Source organism: Mus musculus, chromosome 3 (assembly GCF_000001635.26).
Source record: "Mus musculus strain C57BL/6J chromosome 3, GRCm38.p6 C57BL/6J".
In the NCBI taxonomy this organism is placed as follows: Eukaryota; Metazoa; Chordata; class Mammalia; order Rodentia; family Muridae; genus Mus; species Mus musculus.
Window position 1 is genome coordinate 103,098,726 of NC_000069.6, and position 24,655 is coordinate 103,123,380.

The window sequence follows — 24,655 nt, forward strand, 5'->3', positions numbered from 1 at the left end:
GCTGAGTAACAACAGTCTGTTCCTCGAATATGCAAAGAATCCTTTCTTAGATTTCCTCCAGAAAGGCCTGATGATCTCACTGTCGACCGATGACCCGATGCAGTTCCACTTCACCAAGGTGCGCCGCACGTACGCACGCACGCGCGCACGCGCGCACGGAAGCTTGAGCATGGTTTGCTGAGCTCTCCCTCACCACGCAGAAATGGAAAGTCAAATCAGGGCGCTTCTTTCTCCGCTTTCTGTAGGATGTGTACTGTTTCTTTTACTAATGCACTTCCTCCCTTACGTAAATAACTACAGGAGCCCCTGATGGAAGAATACGCCATCGCTGCGCAAGTCTTCAAGCTGAGCACGTGTGACATGTGTGAGGTGGCAAGGAACAGTGTCCTGCAGTGTGGGATTTCTCATGAGGTAGACTTGACCGTGGCTCCCTACCCTTCTGAGAGTTGGGTCTAACAATCTAACCACTGAATCATTAATGAGGAAAACAGGCAGGAAAGCTTTTGCACAGACCACATACAGCTGCTATGGCTAGGGACTAGAAGACTGTCCTGGGCTGGGAATACAGCTTAGTGGTAGCGCAAGCCTTCGAGGAACTAATTTGAGTCCCTACAGCTCCTCCGTCAAGCCCTATTCTCTGCCATGGCTCCACCTTTGATTTCTCAGGAAATGTGCCCATGGAGGGAGGCACTACAGAAATGACCCCTGGTCTCCTCTTGTTTATGAGTAACATGAAGATTACGGTGGAGGAGCAATCGCTGCCTATCCCGGTATAAAAAGAGACTCAGAGACCTCTTTTCCCATTGTCTTACAGGAAAAAGCAAAGTTTCTGGGCAACAATTACCTTGAGGAAGGCCCTGTTGGAAATGACATCCGGAGGACAAATGTCGCTCAGATTCGCATGGCCTATCGTTATGAAACTTGGTGTTATGAACTCAATTTAATTGCTGAGGGTCTTAAAGCAACAGAATGAATAAAGTAAATAGACTAAATAACACCGCGAGTGGGTTTTTCATTGAAAATTTGAATCCTATACTACTTGTTATTGAGGCCCTATTCTTATTTATTTATTTATTTTCTTAAAACTTATTTTATGTATGAGTGCTCTACCTGCATGCACACCTGCTCACCAGAAGAGGGCATCAGATCATATTATAGGTGGTTGTGATGGCTCACACCATTGCTGAGAATTGAATTCAGTACCCGGGAAGAGCACACAGTACTCTTAACCTCTGAGCCATCTCTCCGGCCCGAGACCCTACTCTTAAAATAAGCCAAGTACTGTATTAAGCCTTCCATTGATACTCTTTTACTCGGTTCCTGTCACACCTTTGTACAGTAGATATAATTTCTATTTTGGGGATAATGAGCCAATGTAAGGTAGATGATGCCCTCAGGACACTCTTCATGTAGGGCAGCTGCGGGAACAAAGTTTGTGTGACTCCAGAGTCTGCACAACCTTCAGGCAGGACAGTTATCAGAAGAAGCCAAGGACATAAGCCACTGGCTTAATGCTAAGAAGATGGGCTTTGGGACTCAGAGACTAGAAGAGAGTTAAAGCACCTGGAACCATTTAAAAGTTTTTTGACAAAGCATAAGTCAACCATGGCTTTCTTAGGTAAGGCCAGACCAGTTATATGAAAGCTTAGAAAATAAGCACTTAGCCGGGCGTAGTGGCGCACGCCTTTAATCTCAGCACTCGGGAGGTAGAGGCAGGCAGATTTCTGAGTTCGAGGCCAGCCTGGTCTACAGAGTGAGTTTCAGGACAGCCAGGACTATACAGAGAAACCCTGTTGGACCACCCCCCCCCCAAAAAAAAAAGAAAAGAAATAAAGAAAGAAAATGAGCACTTGTGAGCAGTACTGAGGGAAGAGCTATCCTAGTGGGGGAGTCTTAGCTTGCTGAAGCAGGAGACCTCTGAAACGTGTTAGAAATATCCCTACTAGGTACAGTGGTGCATGTCTTCAGTCCCACACTCTGGAGGCAGAGGCTCTGAGCTTAAATAAGCCTGTTTTACATAGTGAGTTCCAGGACAGACAAAGCTACATAGTGAGGCCCCATCTATAGATAGATAGACAGACAGACAGGAAGACAGACGAGAGAGGGGAAAGAAGGAAAGAGGGAGAGGGGGAGGGGGAGGGGAGGGAGAGTACTTCCTGTTAGGAGATGCTCCAGCTATCCAGATTATATTTGCTCACACACAACTGTGTTGCCATCTAGTGGTTGGGTTGATAATTCACTGTTTATTAAAAAGGGGGTTATGGACTAAACATAAAGATTTTTTTTTTTTTTGGACACCAAAAGTATAAGAAAGATTTCATTCTACTTTCAAGTTTTTCACCCCTGAGGTTGTGAGATGTGTGGAGAGCACATCCCTCAAGACTTATCACAATGAAATTCGAGCAAATTCCTGAGTGTTTTCACTTTCTGCACAGGTAGCCGTGAGCTTAGGTGTGCCCCTTGGGACGTGCTCATACTAGCTGTGGGGTAAGACTCCTCTTCCCCATTCTTGAAGTTCAAATTGCTTTTCGGGGAATATTTATCAAGGACCTGATTTTATTTCATGTTGGCTTCCTAGTCACTAAAATAATACAAATTACTATGTATTATCTTCAGACTTAAAGGACACCTCTCACCATTAGGTGTAGCTCCATCCTACCCATGAGAGGGCAGTAGAACACATGCATGTTAATTAACGTTCATCTTGGAATTCAAATCTTCATCCTGCTAAAGAATCTTCGTGGATGCAAACTTCAAAATGTAAATCTTAAAAACGCTGTTTTAGTCCCGAATTTCACCTTGTACAACTATCTGTGATACTTTCCAAACAGACTAGATTAAATGCCACTTGTGTTGGCTCAGGACTATGCTTGCACCCCAGAAGCAGGGGTAGGAGGATAAGAAGTTTGAAAAATAATAAAGAACACACATGTCTACATTTAAAGACATACACATTAGGTAAGGGATCAATGGAGTTTGCAATGTATTCCAAACCATATTTACATTTATTTCCTCACTGGAGTATTTTAAAGGAATTGTCAATACTTCTCCCTCAGGTAGAAAGTAATCCTTTTACTGTCCCCACCTCATGTCCCCACCTCATAGCTTCACAAGGGATTGGGACTTTTTTTTTTTTTTCCAAGTCTTGGTTGAGTTGGCTGGTGACAGTCATCCGCGATGTGTAATTAAACACCTCTCTGTGGCAGTCTTCTATTTTGGTACCTCTGTGTGAACAAGCCAGGGAAGTTTGGTTACCAGACACAAGGTCGGATGGAGTGGGTGGGGTGGAGTGGGGCGGGGCGCGGTGAGGTGGGGCAGTTAGATCGTGCTGGGAAATAGGTTCCACTCATCCCAGTCTCGCAGAGTGAAACTGGGCTATTCTTGCAGCAGGCACAGAGCCATGTGCATACCTGAGCAAGATCGTGTGGTAGGGAGAATTTAAGCGTGAGTCTCAAGTGGGTGTGGCAACCCAGTCGGCACCCGGACTAGGCACCAAAGGCATCCGGCTTGTGATTCCAAACCCGGGGCCAGGTGCGTTATTGGCATCTCTTTACTAGCTGGCATTCCCGATGAATGTTTGCTCCCTGAGCTGCTTTGGGGTTTTCTTAAAGAAGTTGCTGTTTGGCTCCTCTGGTTCTACTAGGCTCTGCCTTGCTGTAAAGGTCTGTCTCGTGTAGTCGCACAGACCGTAGATCCGGAGATAGAGCTTTGGCTCCAGGCCTGGGCAGGGGCTGCACCGTGGAACCAGCGCGGTGCAGCGCACACTGGTACCCCAGCGCTGGGGGCGGAGAGACCGCCTGGCGTGGGTTCCGAGCCTTGAGGAGAGCCCTGGAAGGACAGAGCCTTACTGGGTGAGCTCGGGGGCGTGCCCAGGCAAAAGAGGGCGTGTCTTAGCCTGGAGGGCGGGGACTGCGGAACCTGTGGGGGCGGGACGAAGATGTGGGCGCTGGATCCCAGAGGCCACCGACGCGAGTCTGGGATCCCTGCGCGAGGCGGCGTCGCGGCCCAGGCAGGTAGGCGACGGGATGCAGCGAGGGAGTGGGGCCATGGGGCCTCTGCCGCTCAGCTGTTGGCGTCGCCCCATGGCGTCCCGTGTGTTCGTGGTCAGCCGAGAGCTGGGTACCTCGGGCCAGGGGAAGGCGGGTGTCAGCCTGCGAGCCGCGGGCGCGGTCGGGGGTGCAGGGCCGGGGAGCCCAGGCGCTCGCCGCCGCGAGGAAACGCGCCTATCAGGCGGTCTTGAACTTGGACGTGCCCGGACGGAGCACTTCAGACAAGCGGTAAAGCGTGTGTTCGCGCGCTTTGCTTCGGAACTACGGGGCAGGCACGATAGAGGAAGTCGTCAAGTAGTTTTTTAAGATAAAATTCCTACAGTGGGACTGGAGTAGGACTGTGGAGTAACCAGGAGAGAAGATGATGATTAGATTGTGAGTCAAAAGGCTTCGCTCTGGAGCTCAGAGCCGCAAACAAACCGTCACACCTCCGTCAGGGTTAACTCTAAGAGGTGTGTGTCCCCGGAGTGCAAAACTGGGACGCTCATGGGTTCTCATGTTCTGAGAGGAATGACAGTGTTCTACAAATGTCAGGCATTGTTGTTTGATACACACACACATGCACCCCGGAGCATGTGTAGTTTGTAAAACTACTAAGTGCCTAGTACAGTAGGCACCCTGGTAAACCTTTATCCCAAAGCTACTACTGATTCGCCTGTATTGTTAGAGAAAGTTCTAACTTCTGTTTACTATGTAAATAAGTTATCTAAGCGTCATTTCCACATAATCACCATTGTTTGAAGAGCAGAGCTATTCTTAACTGAGTCATGACATTTTCTAAAATAGCATGCTATCTGTATACCGTAGTGCAATCATTTACCATGAAGCTTGTACCAATCAGAAAATCTGTTACTTTGCCTTAGATTAGCTGAAGGTATTTCATAAAGTGAGCTGAGAGTACTGCCTCAAAACAAGACTTTTATTTTGCAAATTCAGGGGCTGCTTATAAAAAGATCTGAGTTCTCTAAAACAAAGTTAATGTGTGGCTGTGGCATTTGTACAGTTTTTATTATAGACATTTGTGTTCTCTACTTGTGTGTGTGTGTGTGTGTGTGTGTGTGTGTGTGTGTGTGTGTGTATTTTAGGGAGAGATGGGAAATTTAAAAAGGAATAGCAGTCTGTAACCATGAGGTTTCTACTAGGGATACGTAAGAGTGATCTGGAGTATTTTCAAAGACAGAAACCAGCAACTGTAGTAATTGTGTCTCAAGGCCTCTTGTTAGTCTGTTAAATGTGGCAATTGACTTTTTTTAGATGCAGAAATATCAGTGTTTTTGATTGAGAACAGTAGGCAATTTCTTTCCTTTTCTTATTTAAAATTTAAAATTAGGGCATGTTTGTCACCAACGTGCAAAGAATCCTGGGTTCAATCCCAGTACTTCATAACTGGGTATGGTGGTGGTCCCATCCCACTCAGCATAAGAGAGGTGCAAGAAGGGACTCAGAAACTCCAGGTCACTCCTTACTATGTAATGAGTTTGAGGCCAGCCTGGGATAGTGTGACTCTGTAAAAAAGCAAAACAAAACAAAGTTAAAAATTCCTCATATTACAGGGCTTGCGAGATGCTTTGGGAAATGAGGGCACTTCTTGCCAAATCTGAAGACCTGAGTTCAATCCCCAGGCCATGTAGAAGGACTTAGCCAGCTATGTAGATTGTCCTCTGACCACAAAATGTGTCCCAACACATTGCCCCTTCCCCAAAGTAATAAATGTAATAAATTTATTTATTTATTATGTGTATATGTGTGGGCACCCAAGGTGCATGTATGGAGGACAGAGGGCCATTTGTAAAACTTAATTTCTCCTTCTCTTGCATGGTGCTGGGGATTGAACTTGGGCTCAGTGGCAAGCACCCCTACCCACTGAGCTAAGTCACTAGTCCTTCCTTTCTGTCCTTGTAGGATGAGACTAGGGTTCTGTGACTACTGCTATCAGTGAACCACATCCCTGCCTCCAACTGGAAATCATATTACTAGTAAAAGATTTGTAGTGATCCTTATGTGCTAGGCAAGGATTGTAGAGCATTGTGTACCACAGTGGAGTTTAGTGGAGTGCAAGAGGGAAAACTACGAGTAAATAATCCGATCCGGTGCTGCTTTAAGAGTTTTATTTGTGGGGCTGGAGATGACCCAGTGGTTAAGAGCACTTGTTGCTCTTCCAGAGAACGTCAGTTCCCAGCACCCATGTCTGGTAGTTTACAGCTGCATGTAACTCCAGCTACATGGGATCTGACGGTCGTTTCTGCCTTCCAAGGACAACTGCATACAGGTAACATGTGCTCACATATACATACATATAAATAAAAACAAATCTCTAGCCCAGTGTAATGGTGCATGCCTTTACTCTCATCACATGGGGGAGGCAGAGACAAGTGGATCTCTGTGAGGTCAAGGCCAGCCTGGTCTACATAGTGAGAGTTTCAGGTTAGCCAAAGTAGAGTGAAACCTGTTTCAAAAAAAAAAAAATCTTATAGAAAAAGAATTTTATGGGCTGGAGAGAGCACTGCCTGCTTTTCCAGAGGGCTTGGGTTCATTTCCCAGCACCCACATGGCAGCTCACAATTGTCTGTAACTCCTGTTCCAGGGGATCCGACGCCCTCACACAGACATACGTGTAGTCAAAACACTGATGGACATAGAAATAATAAATACATAAAATTTTAAAACAAAAAGTTTTATTTAAATATTTTCAACAATTCACTTGGGTTTTTGAAACTTTTTTTTTGTTTGGGTTTATTTTTGTTTGCTTTTCAAGACAGGGTGTGTTTTGCATTTGTGTGTGTGTGTGTGTGTGTGTGTGTGTGTGTGTGTGTGTGTGTGTAGCCTTCACTGTCCTGAAATTAGCTTGGTAGACCAGGCTGTCCTGGAACTTACAGAGATCTGCCTGCCTCTGCTTTCCAAGTGAAACTTAATTTTTGAAACAGGATCTTACTATATAACCTAGGTTAGCCTTTAACTCATTATGTCGCTCAGGCTGGCCTGAAATATACAGTAATTCTGTCTAGATCCCAGTGCTAGGATTTCAATGTTTGCCACTATCTATGCTTGGCTAAAACTATTTTCAAACAAGCTTTAATCCTGTACTGAATAATGAGTTCACTGAGAATTTATAATCTGTTGATCTTACAGGGCTAATACCTTACATTCATCCTACTTACTGAACAACTATCCAAGGTGTAGCTTAGAACCTACATTGCAGACATGCACAGGAAGGATGCTCTCCTATCTAGGAGAGTATGTAGTCCTTCTACGGAGTGGGCTAAGGAAGTACTGAAAAGCTATTTTGAAAGCTGACTAACAATAAGAGTATCAACTGCTACTTGTGGGTCTTCCTCAGTGCAGGCAGTGCCCTGAATTCATTTCATGTATTAGCTTATTTAGTCCTCCTCACAAAAAGGCTCTCCTGAGGGATGCTGCCATTAGCTCCTCACTGGGAGGCATAGAGAAACTGAGTAACTTGCCTGCCACCCCTTTATGTAGAAAGGGGTCAGGCTGTCAGGCCGCAGTAACACTGAATGCAGCCCTCAACCCCTGCACTATACTGAGTTTCAAATTTAGTAAGACCCAGTGCAATCTAACAGGTATTTAAAAGAAGCACTTTTATGAACTATAAATGAGACAGACACAAATACATGAGAGAGAGAGAGAGAGAGAGAGAGAAAGAGAGAGAGAGAGAGAGAGAGAGGACAGACAGAAAAACTGGTATTACAAGATATAGAGGCATGTCCAAGCTACAATTTAATTATACTTTGTATGTAAAACTTTTTTTTTTTTTTTTTTTGCTGATGAATGACATGGGATTCTTCTTGTTTTTAAACTCCCAGCCACTTAGGGCATTCTCTTAGCAATATAAGAGGTGTCTGTTTTTCAATAAGAAGTTTAAAATACTTGTTCTCAAACCGTGACTTAAATGTTAACTACAAGAAAAGAAAATGCGCCAAGCATGGTGAACATACCTATAGTTCCAGCACTTGGAAGACTAAGGCAGGAGGCTAGGACATTTGGTAGGCTCACCTGGGCTAAGAATGGAAATCTGTCCCAAATCAGTCAGTCAATCAATCAATCAACCAATCAAGTCATTATGATAACAATGGTCTAGACAGAATTTAATGGGAAACAATGATGAAAGCAGTTGTTCTACATGTGGTAGGAAGGAGGGCTGTAGAAGGGCACCATATTTGAGTTTGGTTTTGAAGGATGATTAGGGGTCTGCAGAGCAAGGGGAAGGTATGAGTGAGAACCAGGAAGCTGTATGACTATACGGTATGTTTGAGAACTGTGTCTTAGTTTCTAAAGTCAGGGGTACAGAGATGGGTGGTTCAGCTAAAAATAATCTAGAAAAAGAAAATTACAGAGCACAGTTGTTTGTTACATTAGATCACTGCAATTGCTGGGTAAGGTCTCTGGAATAAAGAAGTGAGTGACTAAGTTCAGTTTGGGGAAAACCCTTTCACTGTAGACTATGGTATTGAGGGTATTTTTTTATACTGAGAAGTATCACATATTTTTAACAAATACTCAGTGTAAAGCTATGATTCGGGGTAGGGGAGAGAGATGAAAGAGTCTGTTGATGTCGTTATTGGAGAAAAGCTGTATATTGTAAGAACTTTGCAATTTTGTCTAGAGACAATAGAACCAGAGAAGGCTCCTTTGGAAGTAGTTAAGATTGCACCGTGATGTTCTGTGTGGTGGCTGGATTGAAAGAAGCCAGGCAAAAGGCAGAGAGAGAAGTCTGAAGGTTGATAAGATAGATAAGTAGATAGATGGATGGGTGCGGCCATGTTTGCTGTTGTTGAAGTACTCCTGGTGGAGCAGATGAGGACCTGGAGAAAGAAACAAGTCCAGGGCAGAAAGAGGAGAGGGCAGACAGGAAACCGGGGATTGGGAGTGCTCAAGACCTGTTAGCTGTGGAGGGCAAAAGGCAGTGGCTTTACTTCTTAGCTCAGGGACACAGGGCCTGGCTGTATTATCTTTTACATGATGGGATGATAATTGTCTCTGTTCTGAACTTGTTGGGTTTGAAGTGTTCTATAGAGCATGGGGGTGCAGATGTCGGGCAAGGTCCAGAGGCCAGGATGAGCTTGGTTGGTGAGGTTTCAGACCTAACTAGCTGAAGTTCACACAGTAGAGACTCACTCCGAAGAGATTTACTCATCATAAAGCATTCAGGTGAGGTTTAGTTGAAAGTTCAACAGTTTTCAGGCTGACTAGGTAGCCTGGTTGGTAGAGTGCCTGCGTCACTTGCTTGAAGACCTGCGATTAGCCTCCACTATCATGCAGAACTAGGTGTGGTGGGCCTTGCCTTTACTCAGCACTAAGGACGTGTGGAGGCAGGGGAATCGTCCTGGCCTACTGGGAGTTTAAAGTCAGCCTGAGCCTTACTCTCTAGCCCTTTGATATTTCCTTTAAAACAGGCCCTTTCAGATATTTTCAAAGAGAGGCTGGGAGTGTAGCTGAGTTAGTAGAGTGCCCGCCTAGCATGCAAGGGGTTTTGGGTTTGATCCCAGACTCACATAGGTTGGTTGTGTTGAAAATGTTTGTATTCCTGGACATCAGGAGACCCTGTGTCACAGACAGACAAACAGACAAGTAAATGGAGTTGGAAAGATTGCTCAGTAGTTAGGAACACTTGCTGCGATTGCAGAGACTCTGGCTTCAATTCTCAGCGCCAACATGACACAACAGTTCAGGGAATCTGATGCTCTCTTCTGGCTTCCCATGGCGCAGCACACATGTGGTACATTGGTATACATGTAGGCAAAACACTCATACGCATAAAGTGAAAATAGATAAATCTTTTACAAATTTTTTTTTCAAATTAAAAATAAGAGACTTAACTTACCACTCTCCCCTTTATTTAAGGACAGATTTGAGGAAGAGCCATTATTGGCTAATTTAGTTATATCAGAAATATTGGAAACCTTGAAGGAGAATGTGGCTTTTTAAGGTCAGTCTTTTAGCTTGATCTTGCCTGATCCCAGCAGAGGCACATGGGTCTCTTGGCTTGAGACCAGGCTGGTATGCAAAGGGAGCCCCAGGCCAGCCAGGGATCAGCAGTGTGACCATGTCACAGAAAGTACTGATTCCTCGACGTGACGTGACGGTGTGTTCTAGAAACCATGGAATTCTGGTGTTTGTCCTTTATTTACTGTGAAGAACGTGTGCCATGTGTTCTGTATTAAGACCGAAAGCAGCCATTACTGAGCCTGTTGCTATTTTGACCACTTAAGGCAGCTCGCTGTTCCGGCTGGGATTTCCAACCCTTACCCAGTGAAGTGCAAAAGAATGAAACAGACTCCTCGGAGAACCTGACACGTGCATCATCCACATGTTTTCCAGACTGGAAGTAATTTATGCTCAGGAAAGTTGCCTAATGAATCTTTTTTTAATTTTAATATTTACATGATTTATGTTGGAATTGAAAATAACAATGAAATAATATTTGATCTAAACTCCATGCTGTACTTACATGGTGACGTGTGCATGCGCGCGCGCGCGCGCGCGCGTGTATGTGTGTGTGTGTGTGTGTGTGTGTGTGTGAAACTACACCAGCATTCTCTACTGCTGTTGTTGCCCTTCCACAACTTTCCGTTGATTCCGTCCACCCCACATCATGGCTGCCCACAGTCTCCTCCCCTTTTGCTGCTGTGTGTCTGCTGGTTGCTTCCCTGGGACTCAGTCTCTCCCCACACACATCCCTTTTCTTAGCCCCTTAGTCTAGGCGTCACATTTATTGTTTTGAGCCGGTCTCCTGTACCCCGGGAACTTTGAGGCACCATCTTCCCTTGCCCTCCTGGGCTCTGGGTTAGAGCTCTAACCAGCACACTGAACCCAGACTTCACTCCTGCCCTCATCGTATCTTGGGCTCCTCTGTTACATCGACATTCCATGTACACACTTGGGAAGCAAGGCATTCCCTGAGATAAGCGTAGTCGCTAATTTTCCTATCTTTGGTCTAAGTTTATTTTCTTCAGGACTGTGCCCAGGTTCTGAGGGAGTTTAAGAATTATATAGTCCATATCCTCTATGAATTATGGTATCCAACATCAGCTGAAGATTCATCCCCTAATCTGTTAACCATAGCTCATTATTGAGCAGCTCTTAAAGACGTATATCCTGAGACTGAGATAGGTAGGAGGCTCAGAAGTTTAAGGCTAGCCTGGGCTACTATAGTCAGAACCTATCTCAACAAACAAACAGTGAGGTATTCTCAAGTAGCTAGGATTTGAATCTCAACTCTTGCTATTTAAAAATCCTCTGCAGGGCAGAAGTTATAGCTGAGGGGTGTAGTGTGTGAGAAGCCGTGGGGTCAACCCTAGTCTTCCCAGAAGAAAACAAAACACCTTTGCCAAGGGAACCCCTGTGCTTTTGCTCTGGGCTTTTTGTTTGTTTGTTTGTTCTTACAAAGGCAGCTTTAGATAATTCATTCCTCTCTAAACCTTTGACTTCATCTTTCTTTTCACTCTCAGCCCACAATCTTGCCTCTTATTTCAAAACAAAGAAACAATAAAAACCCTTTGCAATCCTGGGGTGGGGTGTCAGAGAGGCAGAGGCAGGAAGATAGCTGAGTTCCAGGACAGCCCTGGCTACACAGAGAAACCCTGTCATGAAAAAAACCAAACAGCCTCAGCTAGAACTTCTTGGTGTAGTCCCTAACCCAGCACCTCTGCCTGCGCATCTCCTGCTTACTCCTGCTGCAGTGGGAGGGCAGCCCTGCTCCTGGTGCCTGCTTCCCCCTCCAGGTCCCACCGAAGACTCTGCCCTCTCTTCTTTCTGGGCCTTCTGCTCTCTATCCTTATTTCATTCTTCTTCCTTCCTGACGTCTTCCCACCCAGGTTTAAATATAACTTACTTCTTTCCTGTCTGAAAAAGCAAAGCTCCCCTGCAGCCGCTGTTCTTCCAGCCTGCACCTTATCGTCCCCTTGCTGCCTTGGCTTAACTGACTGCCTACAGTGGCTGCTCCCAGTCTTTATGGCCTCATCCACACTGGACTGACTCACTGTCACCTCTCCTTCACCCTCCTTCTTGCCACTGAGCCTGCTCTTGCCCGGGTCCTGATGACCAACAGACACTCGAGTCTTGTTCTTTCCCATCTTCTTGGCTTCTGCACGCCTGGTGTTTCTCCTGTCTTTCTATGTTTGTGATCGAGTTACCATCTATGATCCGTGTACACTGAGTGTCTGAGAACTGGCTTGTTCAGGACTGTCAATGTTTCTGGAATTATGAGATTCTAAATTTAACCAAGTGTGATGGCTTATAAAGTTAATTAGAAAATAATATTAATTGTATAGAATGAAGAGTTGTGTGGTACAGAATGAATGAGTTTGAGCCAGGTGTGGTGGCATGCACATCTAATATCACTTGTAATACTTCAGAGACTGAGGCAGGGAGATTACAAGTTCAAGGCCACCCAGGGCCGTGTACTGAAGCCTCAACTCGATAAACAAATAAAAGAGAAAGAAATGAAGAAGTAGTCTAACTGGAAATCATGAGATGCCATTGTGTACCAGAAGGGCTAGAGCTCAAAAGACACTTCCAAGGGGTGGCGAGATGAGGCGGGACTAAATCTCTATTTGTTGGTGAGAGTGTGATTTGGTCTGACCACTTTGGAAACATACTTGGCAGTGTGTTATAGTAATAGACCTACTCCATAGCATAGCAGTTCTAGATAAAACTAAAACAAAAGGGGTTATGTCTATTAAAGATACATGTAAAATGCAGACAACAGCCCTTTATTTTGTGATGCCAGGAATGAAGCCAGCTAGGTGAGTAGTCTACTCTGACCATCATGGTTTCCCCCTGGCTTTTTTCCCCCTCTTGTATTTGTGTATCCTTCTATATCTGCACACACTTCTCTAACTTGTCCTTTTTACTAGTTGTGTGTTATTCAATCAGGGCTTGCTAACCTTGTGTGGGTCAGAGGCTGAAATGCACTTGGCAATGCTCTGTCCCCAAGGCTCTGAGCCCTCCTCACATCCAGCCGGTCCATGTCCCATCTCATTCTGTTCTAGTCCCAGCCTTCTCTCTGGGAAAGCCCCTGCTCCTGCCCCTGCTCAAGTGGCCTCTCTTCTGTGCAAAGGCTTTCCTATCCTTCCCTGGCATATTGGGGACAGGGGTGTGCCTTTCTCTGCTCCATCTGATGGCTTTAGAACCCCATTGTTCAGGGAGGGAAGTGCTCTTAGTAACTTAATAAAAACTGCGATCGTTTCTAAATGATATTGTGGATCTGAAGGTGCTGGGTATATTGCAAGCCTAGTGACCCAGTGCCCACAGGAAGTGCTGTTTCTAGTGTTTTCAGTGGTAAGCTGAGGGGAGTTGAGACATTTGTTCGAAAACCAGGTAGAAGAAGTTTTACTCTTGGTGCTTTCATGGCCGGTTGTGCTAGTGTGCTTTCTGCTGCTGTGATAAACACTGTGGCCAAAAGCAACTTGGGGAGGAAAGGTTTTACTTGATGTATGGGTCCTGGTCACATCCATCGTCTACAGAACTTAGGACGTGGACTCAAGCAAAGGCAAGCCCATGGAGTCCGTCTCACTGGCTTGCCCTCCATGGCTTGCTCAGCTTGCTTTCTAATACTACCAGGCACCACCTACCTAGGATGGCGCTGCTCACAGAGGCCTGGTCCTCCTGAAGCAATCATTAATCAAGACACCCTATAGACCCACCCACAGGCCAGGCTGCGGGAGGAACTTCCTCAATTGAGGGTCACTCTTCCTAGACATGTTTAGATTTGTGACAAGTAGACAAAAAAACTAAACAATTCACCCAGTGAGATGAAGTATGCAAAGCATATAGAGTATATAATTTGGGAATGTGAGTTGAAAACTCAGACTTCCAGCTTCTAGCTTAGAACTAGACAGGAAGTTACATGGTGCAATGTATATAGATTTATGTTCTAGACTCTTGAAAATTGCCATCCTTTTATGTAGCTTTAAGATGAAAAATAAGCTACAATTATAAATATACACTAATTACAGCTACATAAAAATACACTCATAAAAAAAGGCCAGGAGGAAACACCAGATTATAGCAGTGATTATGTAGGCGGGGTAGACCTGCAGCTGTCCCCTGCCTTCCACACTTCCACGTTTTCTGCAAATAATGTTAGTGTTACTGTAGGACTTTAAAACACGCGTACTTAGTTTATTACCTCTTTACTTGTGTGGGCCCTCTCATGGCATGCGTGTGATCCCAGGACACTGAGTGGGTGTGGGGTGAGGGGGTGTTCTCTCTTTCCACCATGTGAGCCCAGGGACTCTGATGCAGGTGGTCAGCCTTAGCACCGCTACCCACTGAGCCATCTCACCAGTCCCGAGATGTGACTTTTAAAACTTTTTTTTTGTTTTGTTTTTGGTTTTTTCGAGACAGGGTTTCTCTGTGTAGCCTTGGCTGTCCTGGAACTCACTTTGTAGACCAGGCTGACCTCGAACTCAGAAATCCGCCTGCCTCTGCCTCCCGAGTGCTGGGATTAAAGGCGTATGCCACCACGCTTGGCTTAAAACTTTTTAAATTACATCTTTTGAGTGTCTGGGGAAAAACTGCAATCTTTGAACACTTGGGAAGTGAGCGTTTGGCTAGCTTTCTGGTATGGTGTGCAGAAAGTTATTCTGAAATAACCTTTGTTAAGTGGTCATGTTTCAGTTTAGCACAGTTTTGGCTTTAGAGAAGATTTCTTCAGGGTTATTAGATAAAAAGATTAAGGTTTGTTTAATTATCTTTTCTAATGAATTAATTTCTAAAATTCTAAAAGTTTTATGGTATTAAAGCTACTTTGTATATAGCTTCTCACATTGTGGTAGTTTGTAAAACTTCCCCTGTTGAAACTTCAATTGGTTGTTTTACCTAAGAGAAGTTTTGTTTATCCATTTGTTTTATTTTGAGATGGAGTCTTGTTATGTAGCCCTGGGTCACCTCAGACTTGAAATCCTCCTGCATCAGACACTTTGGTGTTGGCGTTATAGGTAAGCACTGTGCTACCTAGCTTGCCTAAGCCATTGTTAAGACTTTATTTGTATTTATGTGTATACCATGTGTATGAGGCCAGAAGAAACCACTGGATCCCCTGCGGCTGGTGACAGACAGTTGTGAGCCTCTCAGTGCAGATCCTGGGAACCAAACTCAGGTCTTCTGGAAGAGCTGTAAGTGGCCTTAGCCACTAAGCCACCTCTCTAGCCACACTGGTTTTAAAATCTAGATGAACTAGCTGTTGTTATCTGCTAGGAAGGTGTCAGACATCAGGTCCTCCTACTTCCATATTCCTGGGACCCTTTCTGGGACCCTAGTTAGGCACCAGGTGGTTGTTGAGGTTCCTTGATCCCCAGGGTCTCACCCCACCCCCTGTGCCTTTGAAGGCTTTACAGTTGTCCCTGTGATCATCACAATTGACACACACCCTTGAGAAGGATCTGGAGGTGATAACTGCAGAGTCAGATTGTGCTGTTCTTAGATGTGGGTCATTTGACTCTTGTTTGGGTTTGGACCTTGGAGAACCCTGCAGAGGCTCAGAGGAGACAGGAAAAGCCGCATGTAGCATCCTGTTACATTAACCCATATTGTTATGTCTACAGCCCGCATACACAGTGCTTAAATACGGGAGCCCAGACTTCTTTTAACCAATCCAGCCAGCCTCAGCTTCCTTGGCTAAGAAGAAAACCAACACAGATAGGAAATAAGATTCACAGGAAAGCAGAGGGCCGGTGTGCTGGGGAAAAGCACCACTCTCAGATTCCTACATCAGGAAGAGAGGGAGCTCTCTTGCCTCATCCACAGCAAAGGGAGTTCTTTGGATTTTAGAAATAGCAATCCATAGGATGAGCTAGCTTAATTTACACAGTGAAGACTCTAATAGTCAACGTATCATAAGTAGCCAGCTCATCTACAGCATGGTAGGCTATCATTCAAACCACTAATAGTCTTCCTTTCTCAAAAGTAATTTAGTTAGCATTTTAAAACTTAAAAACCTATTTTCCTTAATAAAACGGTTATATTGGTAGTCATTGTCTCTCCAGACAGTTGTGAGGATTGAATGCAGTCATGACAGCAGATGCTGAAAACAGTGCTCAGTACACATAAGCCTGTACATTATACTGCTGCCACTTAGATACATCACTGTACAAGCACACCTCTTCCCGTCTTGGACTGACTCTCTCTCTCTTTCTCCCTCCCTCCCTCCTTCCCCCCCTCCTTCCTCCCTCCCTCCCTCCCTCCCTTCCTTCCTTCCTTCCTTCCTTCTCTCTCTCTTTCTCTCTCTCTTTCTCTCTCTTTCTCTCTCTCTTTCTCTCTCTTTCTCTCTCTTTCTCTCTCTCTTTCTCTCTCTTTCTCTCTCTCTTTCTCTCTCTCTTTCTCTCTCTCTTTCTCTCTTTCTGTATAGCTCTCTTTTTTAAAATATTCATTTATTTTATGCATATGAGTACACTGTATCTGTTTTCAGACACTCCGGAAGAGGACATCGGATCCCAATATAGATGGTTGTGAGCCACCATGTGTTTGCTGGGAATTGAACTCAGGACCTCTGGAAGAGCAGCAGTGCTGTGGAGCCATTTCTCCAGCCCCCTGTACAACTCTTTAAAGCTTTATTTATTATTTTATGCATATGAGTGCTCTGTCTCCATATACACCTGCATGCCAGAAAAGAACATCAGATCCCATTACAGATGGTTGTGAGCCACCGTGTGGGTGCTGGGAATTGTGAGCCACCGTGTGGTTGCTGGGAATTGAACTTGGGATTCTGGAAGAGCAGTCAGTGTTCCTAACTGCTGAGCCATCTCTCCAGCCCCTCCATCTTGGATTTTCTCTTTTATTTGCTAATAATTCAGGGATTGTGGCAGTTTGTTTTTATGGCTGATCAGCTCCTGTGTAGGTCCAGTTAGTGTGAGCACGGCCAACATCAGTTGTGCTGCCAGAGGACGCTCACTGCTCTTTTTAACTTCCTTTAGGGGCGGGGAATAAATAATGTGGATAATAAATTGTATTGTTGGATTAGTCTGAAACAATTTTAAACTTTGGGAGGGCTTTTTCTGATTGAGTATATAGCTCGTTTTCTCAAGTACTTGCCTAGCAGGCACAAAGCCCTGGTTGGATCCTGAGCGCTAGGGAACCTGGGTGGGGTTGGAGGTGTAGAGGTGAGAGGTCCCAAAACTTAAAGCCAGAGCACTTGGGTGCTGAGTGATTAGAGGTCAGCCTGGCTAATGATGTGTGAACAAAACAAACAAAAACACCCTACACAACAAAAACAACCTTGGGAGAATTTTTTTAAAGTATCTTTTTATTTCCTTATGTATGTTTGGTTGAATGTCTTTAAAACCGCTGGTATTTTGCTAAATTGAGATTTATAGGCTTGTTTATTGTAGAGTCTTTTATTCAGTGTAATTACTTTGTTTAGTCTGGGGAAGTGATTGGATCATCTTGTCTTATTAGCATATATAGGGCATCTCCCTTAGACACTTAGTTTGAATTCCTTTTAACTTTCTGTTTGTTGGTGTGTTAAGAGGAGGTATCTTAGCAGGAATGCGACAAAACTAGTACAAAGAAGGCTTATTGGCAGGAAGGGAAGAGGTCCTGGGAAGGGGAAGCAGCAGAGGAAGGGGGACAGAGACTGACAGAAAAAAAAGAGGAGGTGGGGCTGGAAAGATGGCTCAGTGGTTAAGAGCACTGACTGCTCTTGCAAAGGTCCTGAGTTCAAATCCCAGCAACCACATGGCGGCTCACAACCATCTGTAATGGGATCCGATGCCCTCTTCTGGTGTGTCTGAAGACAGACAGGACTGTGTACTCACATACTTAAAATGAAAAAAGTGGAGAGAGGGGGAGGAGGGAGAGAGTAAATGGAGAGAGAGGGAGGGCAAGGGACTGGGCGGGGGAAGGGAGAGGGAGAGAGAGTTTTCAGAGCTAGAGCTCTGAAAACTGTTCTTATATGCAGGCTTGACTGGCCTAAAACTTAGAGACTTCTTACCTCTGTCTGCTGGGATTAAGAGTGTGTCCCTCCAAACCTGTGTAGTTTGCATTGCCTTTATAAATTCTCTGCAGCAGGGAGAGGTACCTTAGAAAATAACCCAGTGCCTGTAGAGCCAGCGGACTATTTATTCAGTTGGCATCATAGCTGGTCATCCTGGGAGCTCTTTATGCTACTTTGACTGTTAGAGTGCTCACTGCATAAAGAAAGCTGTCTCATGCCCTGTGTTGACTTTTCTAAGGTAATGCATCTCATTTTCCATGAATGAGAGTTTTTAATACCTTTTCACACCACAAAGGGAATCTGTAACTAAAGAAATCCCTTTGCTTGTGGAGGAGAGCAAGAAAGCAAGAGTGGTCACAATGTCTTCTCTGGCAATGATGCTTTTCTGGCACACAATGGCCTCTGAGTTCCAGTGAATCTAATTTCTGAGTCTGTGTTGGGCTCTAGGGTCCAGTGCAACTTTAGAAAATAGAATTACCTTCCAAATGCCAATCAGCAGTTAGATGAAGAGCCAGTTCACATTTCTGGAGGGTCTGAAGGGGTTTCCTTTGGTTTCTGTTTTACAAATTGTTTTGCCGCCTCCAGATAGTTTTTGTGATTGTGTGACATGTGGAATTCTGATAACTTTTTAGAGGATATATAAATGCTAGGGTCCCAAGAGGCAGTGTTGGTGGTTGTTGGTCATTCAGGGAGTTGGTTGTGGTTTGCTAGTAGTCATGCTCAAAGAACAAACAAAAAGAGGGAAATTAGATTCCGGTACCCACTCCCACTCTCTCCCCTCTCTCCTTTCTCTTCTATCTAGTCATAGGGGCTGAAACTGGGAAGGGGCTGGGATAAAAGGTGGAAAAGAACCCACAGAGTAGCAAAGGCCAGCTACATTTATGTGTGTGAGTGTGCACCAAGGGTATGGGGGTGCTTCAAAATGTACAGCTTTCATATTCCTTTCTCTGCAGTCATGCACAATGACTGAGAAATTTATATTGTGTATTGTGAGCACTTACTAAGATTTTTTTTGAAGTTTCTTTGCTATTTGGGAGCCATTTTCCGTTACTTATAACTCTGATGGGAGTGGGAAAAAGGCCAGAATCCCGTGTGTGCTTCTTTGAAGATTTGTTATTTAAGAAACCATCACCAAGATGGTAATGGTTTGAAGAGTAGAAGCCAGGTGACACTTGCTTTGGTTTGCTTGATTCTTCTCCTCCAATTATTTGTTGTTTTTCATTTGCTAGAAATCACTTTCTGGTAAATTCAGTGAGGAGTTTTCTGTAATTCATTACTGTATATGTTATCAAAAATGGTGGCACAGGCCTATAGGCCCAGGACTGGGGAGGCAGAAGCAGGTAGTCGCTGAGTTCAGGGCCAGTCTGGTCTGCTGTAGCTACATAGTGAGAGCCTGACTCAAAACGTTACCCAGAGTCCTTAGAGTTAAGTAATATATACTAAAACTTCAACGTAAATACACTTAATAGAAAATTTTTTTTAAATAAGAAAGGAAGAAAAACCAGGCCTAACGGTTTAATGTGCCGATGCTTCCCACGCAGATTTTGTTTGCCTTTCTTTGAGCCGTGGCTCAGCATCCTCTCGTGCCACTGTAGGGTGGGTGACACAGTGAGGTCCAGGTTGACTTCAGGTCTCCTCTGCAGCACTGTGTACCCTGACAGCCCGTGCTACCTCCCTTCCATCTCATCCCTGGGCTTTCTGTTTTCTTTTTCTTTCTTCTTCTTCTGGGTATCCCCAACAAGAAAGACTCCAGTGGATAAAGGTTTCTGAGATCACAGAAAAGACATACTAGCAGTTTGCTGTAAGTAATTTGTAATTTGGAGGGAGCCACAGTGTAATGACGCGTACAGGAGGCGCATAGACTCGAATAACACTGGGAAGGGGCTAAGTAAGGCTTCACAGACGCACTTTGCACTTGCTGTTGAATATGCACGTTCTATTATAAAATTAGAGGCTGTTGATATAGCTCGGGGGTAGAGTATTTGCTTAGCTTGTGCAAGACCCTAGGCTCAATCCCCACTATAGCCAAAATCATAAAAATGTAAAAAAGGTAGATTTTCACAAAGAATTTAATAGGCTATGAAATTTATTAAGCAGTTATGATATCCCAGGTGCTGCACAGTATTTATACCTTATATTTAAATTCACATTATAAATTTTGAAGTATCTTTGTCTTTTGTGGCAAGAGGTGCTAAAACATCTCACGGCTGATCTCTTTGAGTCTTGTTTCTCCATCTGCAAGGGAGGCTTCCCACCGTATCTGGCTTAGATGCAGTTTGGGAAAGGAGCTCTCGTGGTAGATTGTTTATCTAGCACTGAAAAAAGAAAACAAATCAATATTGTTAAGGTAGAACTGTGCATAGCTCATATTGAATACTCAGAAAGTATTCATACTGCCATCATTGTGAGCACCCTCTAGATAAGGAGGCAGGATTTATTATATGGGTTCTGTAACTTAGGTTTACCCAGCTGAAAGCCAGGTGTGCTGGGATTTGATGCTCCTTTGTTCTCTTTTTATCTTTTTTATCTTGTTCTGTTTAGAAATTGTTCTATTAGAAATAATGTGACATACTTCTTTAAAGCTCACCACACAACTTGTGAGCCATTTTGGTTTTTTGCAGCAAATTTTAGCTAAATACAAGGATAAACACTCAGGAGAGACTCGGTGAAAGAATCTAGGATGTTCGTACAGTTGGGAACGAACCCTGAATTTTGACACTTTCTTTTTGTGTGTATGTGTGTGGGGGTGGTTCGAGACAGGGTTTCTCTGTGTAGCTCTGGCTGTCCTGGAACTCACTTTGTAGACCAGGCTGGCCTCGAATTCGCCTCCCAAGTCTGGGGTTAAAGGTGTGCGCACCACTGCCCAACTGCCCAGCTTGTGGTGGGATTTGAACTGTAAGGCCAGAGTTGTAACTGTACAAGCAGGTGCGCAGACCGCTAGGTATGACTAGAGCATGTGTAGGCGCGGAGCACAAATGGCGGGACTTGAAAGGCTTAGTTGTGTTAAGGCTATGCCACATATAATTTTATCATTTAAACCAGAAACTATTTTGTATTTACTTATTTTATGTGTCTGAGTATGTTTGTGCACACATGCCTGTTCCCACAGAGGTCAGGGGATAACTTGCAGGAGTCAGTTCTCAGTGAATTTTGGAGGTCAAATTTAGGTTGTCAAAATTGGTGGCAAAACCTTCTACCCAATGAACCGTCTCACCAGTCCCAGAAACCATTTAAACCTGTGACCCTGTGTGTGTACTATAGAAGCAAGTGCATATGGCTATGTCAGCTTTGAAAACTTTGAAATTGTGTATGGTTGGTTTTTCCCAACTTTTCATTTTTTTTTTAAATTTTATTTTTAGGTGTGTGTGTGTGTGTGTGTGTGAGAGAGAGAGAGAGAGAGAGAGAGAGAGAGAGAGAGAGAGAGATGGATATGTGCATGGGAGTGCAGTGTGCAGAGTCCAGAAGAGGGAGTCAGATCTCATGGAGCTGGTCTTACAGGTGGTGTGAACTGAAGATGCTCCTAACTGCAGATCCGTCTCTCCAGCCTGTGTATGTAATATTGTGTGTGTGTGTATTGACATAGGGTCTCACTATGTAGCTCTGATTGTTCTGGAGCTCAATTTGTAGTCCAAGTTGGCCTTGAACTCACAGAGATCTATCTGCCTGCCTCTGCCTGCCTAGTGCTGGGGCTAAAGGCATGTGCCCCCATGCTCAGCTCCAAAAGCTTTTTATGAGCCAGCAAGATGGTCAGCTGATAAGGGACTGCCAGCACCGCCCCCCCCCCCCCCCACACACCCTGGGGAGGACCAGAGAGGGAAGGACGGGGGAGAAGAAAATCCGAATAAAGGAATGATAGTCTTAAAAACTAATTAAGGAGGGGCTAGGGCGTGCCTTGGTGATTAAGACTGACTAATCTCCCAGGGATTCCAGGTTGATTCCTAGCACCCATTTGGTGGCTCACAACTGCCAATAATTCCAATTCCAGAGAATCTGACACTCCCTTCTGACCTTTGTGGGCAGCAGGCATGTGGTACCCAGACATACATTCAGGCAAAACACCCATACACATTTAAAAAACTGAATTAAGAGAAAATATTGTCAATTCAGAATTGTATATCCAGCAAAATTATTTTTCCAGAATGAAGGGTGAAAGTAAGTTGTTTTAAACAAAAAGTGGAGAAAGTTTGTTACCAGCAGGTCTGAGCCACAGGCATCGCTAAGGGGTGCAGGAATCCTCAGGTTTGAACTGCAGGCACTGCTAAGGGGATGTAGGCATTCCATGGTTAATTAAATGTGCAGCTGAGGAAGCTGAAGCTCAGAGACTAGAGCTGCTTTCCTGCAGAGTTAGCACATGAAGATTGGGGCCAAGCTCCAGGTCCTTCATCTCCAGTGGAAAAAGGTAGCAGGTAGAGACTCAGATACACCTGTGACCTGTGCTGTCTGTACCTGCTAAAGTGCCACGCACGGGGACACAGTGGATGTCATCTCTTCACCGTGCTGCTTTTAAAGTCATTCATGGAGGGCCGCTTTGCTTTGCCTTGCCTTTCTTTTTCTTTCTCTCTTTCTTCCTTCCTTCCTTTCTTTCTTTTTTTTTTTTTTTTTTTTGAGGTAGACATTTTTTCCTAGAGACTTTTTTTTTTTTAATCTCTTATCTTTTTCCTGAAATGCCATCTTCAGGATGCCAACAACAATTCTTTTTCCATTTGGCTATGTTCCTTCTAGTAGCTAAGTAGCTGGCAGCTATTTTCTTCAGATAAACAATTACTTTGGCTCTAAACATAAAACAAGTGTTATTAAAATAGCCATCTACACCTAATTCCCCACTTTTCCCACGAACCAAGAAGAACTGAGAGCTTAGGTAACTGTGGTAGATAGTGTATTGAATGTGTGTGTTCTGGCTGGAATTGGAGCCCTGTTCTAGAACTTTCGCCTGAGGCCATGGGTTCAACTCCAGCTGTGCAGAGGAAGAATCATCCGTGTCTCTGTTCCTTGGAGATATTAAGGTTCTGCAGAATTTTGAGAACAAAGAGTACCTGTTGTTTAGAATAGTTAATACACACTGTCTAGAACACTCACTTCTTCCTGAGGGTCTGAATTCTTACAAATGTGAAGCCATCTTAAATCCACATTTTTCTTTGCTCTCAAAGTAGTGAGGTTGTATGAAAATTGAGGTTCTGGAAGTCTTACCAAAAGTCATCAGGTGGTCTACAAGGTAATCAGGGGGTCTCCAAGGCAGTCAGGTGGTCTCCAGGGCAGTCAGGTGTTCTCCAGGGCAGTCAGGTGGTCTCCAGGGCAGTCAGGTGGTCTCCAGGGCAGTCAGGTGGTCTCCAAGGCAGTCAGGTGGTCTCCTGGGCAGTCAAGTCTCTAGGATAGTGAGGTGATTACCTTGGAAAGTAATCAAATGGGCTCTAGAGTGCCATTCACTGATTACAGCAACACGTCTATTAGCTCTGTTGAATAATTTTTGCTTTATTTTTATGGGTTAAAAAGAATAGTGGCTGCTATTCTGGGGGCTGAACTTTTAACAGAGGGGAAACCATTTCCTTTAAATTTGATACTGGGAGTGTTTTCCCTTAAGCATTCAGATGCAGGAAGTGCAGTCCTCTTGTTCAGTAGCTTTGGCTGTGTCAGAGGGAAAAATGGAGAAATTGCTTTTGTTTTGGTTTGGTTTTTTGGTTTTTTGAGACAGGGTTTCTCTGAATCGCCCTGGCTGTCCTGGAACTCACTTTGTAGACCAAGCTGGCCTCGAACTCAGAAATCCGCCTGGCCTCTGCCTCCTGAGTGCTGGGATTAAAGGCATGCGCCACCACACATGGCTTGCTTTTGTTTTTAATAGTGACTGTTGAATAAAGGAAGGATCTTGGGGTTTTAACATGGGCAGTTCATTCACTTCTCTGAGCTTAATATCTGTCTGACAACCTATGCATGTTCAATGAGTGCAAAAGTAAGTTAATTGACCTTGATTAGTAATGAAACTACTGCACATATAATAATGACGTTTTTGTGAGAGGGGTGTGTGTGTGTGTGCGAGTTCCAGCACTGTGGTACATGACTATAGTCTCCACTACCCAGTCAACTGAGGCCAGGTTACTGAACACAGGAATTTGGAGCCTGCCTAAATGAGACTCCCATCTCAAAAAAAGGTAGTTTTTCTCATTCATATTAAAAGTAAAACTGCACAAACACTTCAGAGAATACTACCTCTATTCTTCATATGATTATTCTTTTTTTTTTTCCGAGACAGGGTTTCTCTGTGTAGCCCTGGCTGTCCTGGAACTCACTCTGTAGACCAGGCTGGCCTAGAACTCAGAAATCTGCCTGCCTCTGCCTCCCAAGTGCTGGGATTAAAGACGAGCACCACCACCTCCCAGCCATATAATTATTATTATTTTTAAAGTATCAACTAGTTTTTGGCAAATGTGTGGGTTTTTTTGTTTGTTTGTTTGTTTTGTTTTTTCGTTTTTTTGAGACAGGGTTTCTCTGTATAGCCCTAGCTGGCCTTAAACTCAGAAATCTGCCTGTATCTGTCTCCCAAGTGCTGGGATTAAAGGCATGTGCCACCACTGCCTGGCATAAAAGTGTTCATTTATATAACTCCTCACTCTACCAACATGTGTATTTTGTCTCATGGTCTTCTGTGGTCAGTTGCCTT

At 44.4% G+C, this 24,655-nt stretch overlaps 2 protein-coding genes across 7 annotated transcripts in view; both read left to right on the forward strand.

Annotated features, from left to right (window-relative positions):
• Nucleotides 1-995, forward strand: part of Ampd1 (adenosine monophosphate deaminase 1) — a 25,824-nt gene extending 24,829 nt beyond the window's left edge. For 2 of the 3 annotated variants that reach the window (XM_006501400.4, XM_006501401.3), the window contains 3 exons: nucleotides 1-118; nucleotides 301-411; nucleotides 815-992. The exon at nucleotides 1-118 is cut by the window's left edge and continues 56 nt beyond it. In XM_006501400.4, the coding sequence (XP_006501463.1) occupies nucleotides 1-118; nucleotides 301-411; nucleotides 815-973 (388 nt within the window). In that variant the 3' untranslated portion in view covers nucleotides 974-992. Of the gene's footprint in view, nucleotides 119-300; nucleotides 412-814 lie in introns of all 3 variants that reach the window. The other variant, NM_001033303.2, reaches the window with a different exon arrangement.
• A 2,926-nt stretch (nucleotides 996-3,921) lies between these two features.
• Dennd2c (DENN/MADD domain containing 2C) overlaps nucleotides 3,922-24,655 on the forward strand; it is a 67,092-nt gene continuing 46,358 nt past the window's right edge. For 2 of the 4 annotated variants that reach the window (XM_030252656.1, XM_006501605.4), the window contains exon 1: nucleotides 3,922-4,013. The gene's annotated coding sequence lies outside the window, so the exon portion shown is untranslated. Of the gene's footprint in view, nucleotides 4,014-14,498; nucleotides 15,011-24,655 lie in introns of those variants that run through there. The other 2 variants (NM_001384113.1, XM_006501604.2) reach the window with 2 other exon arrangements.